The sequence below is a fragment of the Sabethes cyaneus genome, chromosome 1 (assembly GCF_943734655.1).
Source record: "Sabethes cyaneus chromosome 1, idSabCyanKW18_F2, whole genome shotgun sequence".
NCBI classification, from domain to species: domain Eukaryota; kingdom Metazoa; phylum Arthropoda; class Insecta; order Diptera; family Culicidae; genus Sabethes; species Sabethes cyaneus.
Genome location: NC_071353.1, coordinates 72,835,574 through 72,841,191, shown reverse-complemented (window position 1 = coordinate 72,841,191; position 5,618 = coordinate 72,835,574). Strand labels below are relative to the sequence as shown.

General features: G+C 36.4%; 1 protein-coding gene across 2 annotated transcripts; it reads left to right on the top strand.

Moving 5' to 3' along the window:
* The first annotated feature begins 2,648 nt into the window (after positions 1 to 2,648).
* On the top strand, positions 2,649 to 4,778 carry LOC128741410 (pinin). 2 transcript variants are annotated; one of them, XM_053837223.1, is made up of 6 exons: positions 2,649 to 2,808; positions 2,886 to 2,923; positions 2,980 to 3,102; positions 3,156 to 3,808; positions 3,865 to 4,167; positions 4,231 to 4,778. In XM_053837223.1, exons 2-6 carry the CDS (start codon positions 2,901 to 2,903, stop codon positions 4,365 to 4,367), a joined length of 1,239 nt encoding a protein of 412 aa, XP_053693198.1. In that variant the 5' UTR covers positions 2,649 to 2,808; positions 2,886 to 2,900; the 3' UTR covers positions 4,368 to 4,778. The 2 variants fall into 2 exon arrangements, with proteins under 2 accessions (XP_053693198.1, XP_053693189.1); XM_053837214.1 differs by having other exon boundaries at positions 2,650 to 2,923; positions 4,231 to 4,777.
* The last annotated feature ends 840 nt before the right edge of the window (positions 4,779 to 5,618 follow it).

Sequence of the window (5,618 nt, the reverse complement as noted above, 5' to 3'; positions counted from 1 at the left end):
CATTGTAAATGTTCAAATATTTCTCTGGAATAATATAGCTGCATTCATTAATTACAATTAATTTAGTTTTAATTTTCATGCAAGTCCACCATATTTCAGAACTATTTCTTCTTCTTTCTACACACACTAATGCAACCCTCGATGGTCACATACCTGGTATATATCAATTTACTTTGGCGTTTGGCAAACTATTTCTGGAGGGCGCTACCGACAGATTTTACACACAAAAAATCGATTATTTCCTTCGAGACTGTTAATCTGTTCTCTGTGGTATGGGTTTGTAATTGACCATACTTCCATTGGGCAGGGGGGATGAGAACTTAAGCCTTCTCATTTAAATCACTGGTACTGCTGATTCTCCAAGTAGCACACGTGAAACGTCCCTTCCTTTCTTATGGGGTTTTGGGGTTTTAAAAGAAGACACACTTATCCACTTAAACATACTTATATTTAAATTTACACACTAGACTATTTATAAAAACTACATTTGAACCATATAACAGTTAACGGCTACCACGCCGACTGGTTTAAACCCGGTGTTGCACGGGCTATATATAGCTTCTCCCGAACAATATCACAAATATCACATTGTCGGGAGGAAGAAAAGCTATCTAGCGCATTGTTGCACTACCGTGAAAGCGTGCAATAGGTATCGATTATCCGCAGTCATAATCGTGACAGTAAGTCCTCCGTTAGGGCGGGTGTAGTCCCAAACAACGCACCTTTAAAAAAAGTTACCTTTGATTACTTTACTGATTACCTCTGATTACCAGTAATCAATCTCTTGTGTTTACTATAAATTAATCCTGATTACCAATGATTACTTAAGATTATCATTGATTACTATGCTGATTACCATTGATTACCTAATTAATTCGTAAATGATTACAAAAGTAATCTCTGATTACTACACACTTATATACCCAAGTAACCAAGAGTTCGAATAATGGCGTCTAACAAGGGTTAAACAGCTTTATGTATATCAATCTATAACTTGCTAAGCAGCGTCACTTTTAAGTAATTAACCGAACTTTCAAGCTGTCTTGGGTTCACTGCATAGAACGCTAAGCAGCTTCGAAATAAACTGTCAAAAACTAAGAAAAAACAAATTTAGCAGCACTTCTATGTTCTATTTTTATACTTCTACCTAACTTCTATATTCGTTGCATTTGCCTGCTGTTGGGTTTGAACCCGGGTGCTCCGCGTTGTAAACCTATACCGATCCACTGCGTCACCTTTGTCGTATACAAGCGATGTGAATTTTGCCAATGAGTTGTTAAGTAAAAGTTTGATTTGGAACTTGCAGCAGCTTTATGCAGCGCGAGTTAATTATAGAACATAAAGTTTGGAACCAGGCAATTAACTGTAGTAGTGAGATACCGACAGCATATGCTACACAACACAATAATGAAGAGCATTACATTCTAATTTATATTTGTAATTAGAAACGTGCGAGGATTAAATTTATTCAAGTGAAATAAAAATTAATCTCCAATAGTTTCAGGTTCTGCTGGTTTGATCACCAGAAATATAAACAAAAAAGCAACACGCAGAACTTGTTAGCAACTAAAGTTACTTCAGAATTTCATGTAGCATCCTAATAGCTTTGAAGTATCTATGAAGTACTCGCAGCACTTCTTAAAGCATTTAGTTCCACATATACTTGATATACACTACTAATCAGCGTGAAAGTTCCACGGAACTGAATCTGAACTAATTATGAACTTTCGAGTTCGCGTGTCAAGTAATATTCGAACTTTTGGTTGCTTGGGCTACTAATCAGCGTGAAAGTTCCACGGAACTGAATCTGAACTAATTATGAACTTTCGAGTTCGCGTGTCAAGTAATATTCGAACTTTTGGTTGCTTGGGTACGCCTTACTGGAAACCCCTTGGTAACTCCAGCACAAAGAAATCTCGGTAAATTTTTCAAAGGGACTTAAGTCGCAAAATGTCAACAAACGGTTTTTTATGCTATGTTACTATATAACATGTTATGCATTTCGCGAAATTTTTAACTTTTTGGTTAAAATTTGACAGTTCGATGGTTATTTGTATTTCTCCTTGAGTGGTTAAAATCAGTTCAGATTCAGAATGTGAACCATTTCATATTTGACGGATTGATAGCTTTTTTGCTCAATGAGAGCATATAAGGTGAGGATGAAAATATTGTTTTTTTTTCTGTCCGAGTTGAAATTGGAGGAATTTTTTATTTGCTTTTATTTGATAGATAAAATTCATCTCATTTCAACCCGGGTTGTTTGAACAAATTTATAATGCGATAAGCATCCATACCAATGTAAAAAAATCTAAAGAAAAATCAGTGAAACTTGTCGAAGCTCTCTTCCTCACCTGTGCATATCTCATTGGCTCTCATAACTTGGTTAAAAGGTTAAAACTAACCATGCTCCCGAGCAGGGTTATTTTCGGAAAACCATCGAACTGTCAAATTTTAACCAAAAAGTTAAAAATTTCGCGAAATGGTTCACAGCCTTGTAATCATAAGAGATTGATTACTGGTAATCAGTACAGTAATCAAAAGTAACTTTTTTCTAAGGTGCGTAGTAATCACTGCTGTTGGAAACCCCTTGGTTACGATACGTTGCCGATGATGTTCGCTGACGGTCAGTGTGATTCCAGTTTATTTTGCACTTCACGGTTCACGCACGCACTTGCACTTCACTTGACTTGAGTATTGAGTTTGACTGGCTAGGCTCCGAGAGTTTAACTCCACTAAATTATATATTGTAAACTTATTTAAATTAGTGGAGGTTACATAAGTACGTAAATACGTGTTATTTATTTTGGGGTAATACATTTGAAATGGAAGTTTAATAATTACTTTATTTTTACGAGTGCATATAATTTATTGTAAGCATCGACCAGATTCTTCATACAGCAATGGCTACCGAAGTCTGCAAGGGGTAAATAAAATGAAAATTTATGTGATTTGGTTTTATCATTTACCGTATTATTACAGGTATTCCGATTTGCTGCAAGAATTAAATAAAGCTCGTGATAATCTGAAGGGTTTGAATGACAACATTCGTAAAATTATAGGCCGGGATCCGTCTAGCACTGAGCAGTATAACTCTGGAAACAGGTAAAACACATTCAAAGTGAAAAGTATAGCACTTAACTATAAAAATATTACAGTTTTGGTGCATATTCACGAAATGAGACAAAAAAACGTAGCTCTAGTGGATTTGATATCAACAGGCGAACTGATCAAGAACGCCGTTACTCAGACATCAATCAGAACGGTAGTAAACGACGTGCTATGGGTGAGACCAAATCGGTTTTCAGTAGACTTTCGGGTCCTCCTAACCGAGATGCCGAATACGAAAAGCCAAGAGTATATTCACGAGTGATTAAAGAACAACCTACGCGACAGGAGGTTGTCGCGGCTCAAGGGAGTGATGAACAGTCTCGTGCACGTAATCGTCGAATGTTTAGTTCATTACTAGGCACACTGCAAAAGTTTTCTCAGGAAGAATCTAAACTAAAATCGAAAGAAGAAAAAAAAGCACAGATAGAAAAAAAACTGGAAGAACAGCAGAAAGTCGAGCGGGAAAATCTACGAAAAGAAAAACAATGTTTGTTTACTGACCGAAAGCGTCAACAACTTGAAATTCGTGCTATAGAAACAAAAATGATAAAAATGCGTGATTTCGAAACATGGGAACAACACAAAAAACCATTGAGTAACTTTATCAAAACGCAGACGAAGCCTCATATTTATTTTCTGCCTAAGAAATTGGATGCAAAAATGGAGAAGAAACTTACAGATTGTCAAGAAGAACACAGAAGTGAGGTTATGCAGCAATAAAATCACTAAGTATGTATTTAATTTTCTTTATTACAGAAACTATAGAACAAAAACGGCAAGAAGTGATGAAAAGTATTTCAAATGTGGAAGAGCGTTTTCAAGAAGATATAAAGAGACTAGAAGAGTATGCAACTCGCAGATCAGACGCAACTCTTAATAATTCTAAGCTTGATCGGTGTTTAACCGGCGAGGAAGAGGATGATTTTCAAGATGATGATCACGCAAATAGCCTTTATAATGATGATGATCATTATGAAAATGTTGAAGGACCCGCCTTGCCTTCTACAATGGTTGCTTCTAATTTTAAAATCACTATTCAGAACCACGAAATCAAACAAGGTTTGTACTTCATAATCCTACTAGGCAAGTATATTTCTACCGATCATTTTGTAAATATTTTAGAAAAAACGGAACCTCTGCATACAACTGTTCGATTGATTGACGAATCAGATTCCACTAAGGCACTGCCGGACAAATCATCCTACATTACCCAGAACGATAACTTTCAAATCACCTTTAAGACGGATAGTGATTGTTAGTAATAAATCCAAAGGCTTTCCCCCAAGTAATTCTGGCATGATATATTCATTAAAATGTCATTGGTAAACAGCATAAATTCTTCGAATTGACCGATCAACACATCAACGGGGCCGGATTCCAACCAGAGATGATTCGATCACTTTGATTCATTTGACAGTGCCGTCCAGCTGAGCAAAATATGAGAAGTTTTAGGTATCTTGCACTTTACACCTTACTGGAGACCGCAGTTTGAAAGTACGACTGGGTACAAAAGTGCGGTGCGACATAGTGACATGAAACATTGAAACATTTGTAGAAATAGTTATTATCCATAATTTTGCTGAATAAAGCTGAGCTGTATTTAGTATTTATATTGCTATAGGGCTTGTTATCCTGTTGGTAATCAAATGGACGTTAACTTGACCACCAACGGGATAGCAGCTTTGTAGAACCGTAAATGCACAAGTTACTGTAACTGTATTCAGCAATATATATATATAGGGCCCTATTTTGTAAGTCACGACGAGCTACTCGACTCGACTCAGTCACTGTCGAGTCACTGTCACGTCGAGGGAAATTGTGCATTTTGTAAGTCGACTGAATCTGCTCGAAATGACAAACTTGCTCGAATGTCAGCTGTCATGGTGAAAGTTTTCGAAATGTTTCTGAAATATTTCTCGGCGCAACAGATCGTTCAAGGGGTTTCCAGTCATGCGTACAAGTGCGTAGTAATCGGAAATTACTTCAAAGTTTTAACGGTTTTAACGAAGAAATCGTGTATCAATACCTGTATAGGTAATAAATAAAACAGTTAATAACAATTTTGAGTAAATACAGGTATTTTTTAGTAATCGCAATAGCGAGATTTCTATTAATTATTAAAATAATCAGAGTTAACATTTTCCTGCTGTGTTACTGTAATAAATGCTATTGGGACCCCCTTATAGCGGAGTGATTTGTTGTTGTTTTTAATTTTACTTGACGCCTTGACGACCGAATTTTTCTTTTTGATCGAAATTCGGAAATTAATTGTTTAATTGTATCACAATTGTGTCACTATTTTGCGATTATTCATCGTGAAACAAGTAGCTTACGTCGTGTTCGTATTTGAATTGCTGGTGAATTAGTTCTAAAATTGGTATCGCGACTTGTTCTCCCGGTATGATTCAAGAAAATTGTGCGAAACGAAACAGCATTGACGGAAGTTCCCCGAGGCCACCGAAAGTCCCAGTGAAAATCGTTGCTTTCCTTTCTGACTGATCGATAGAACT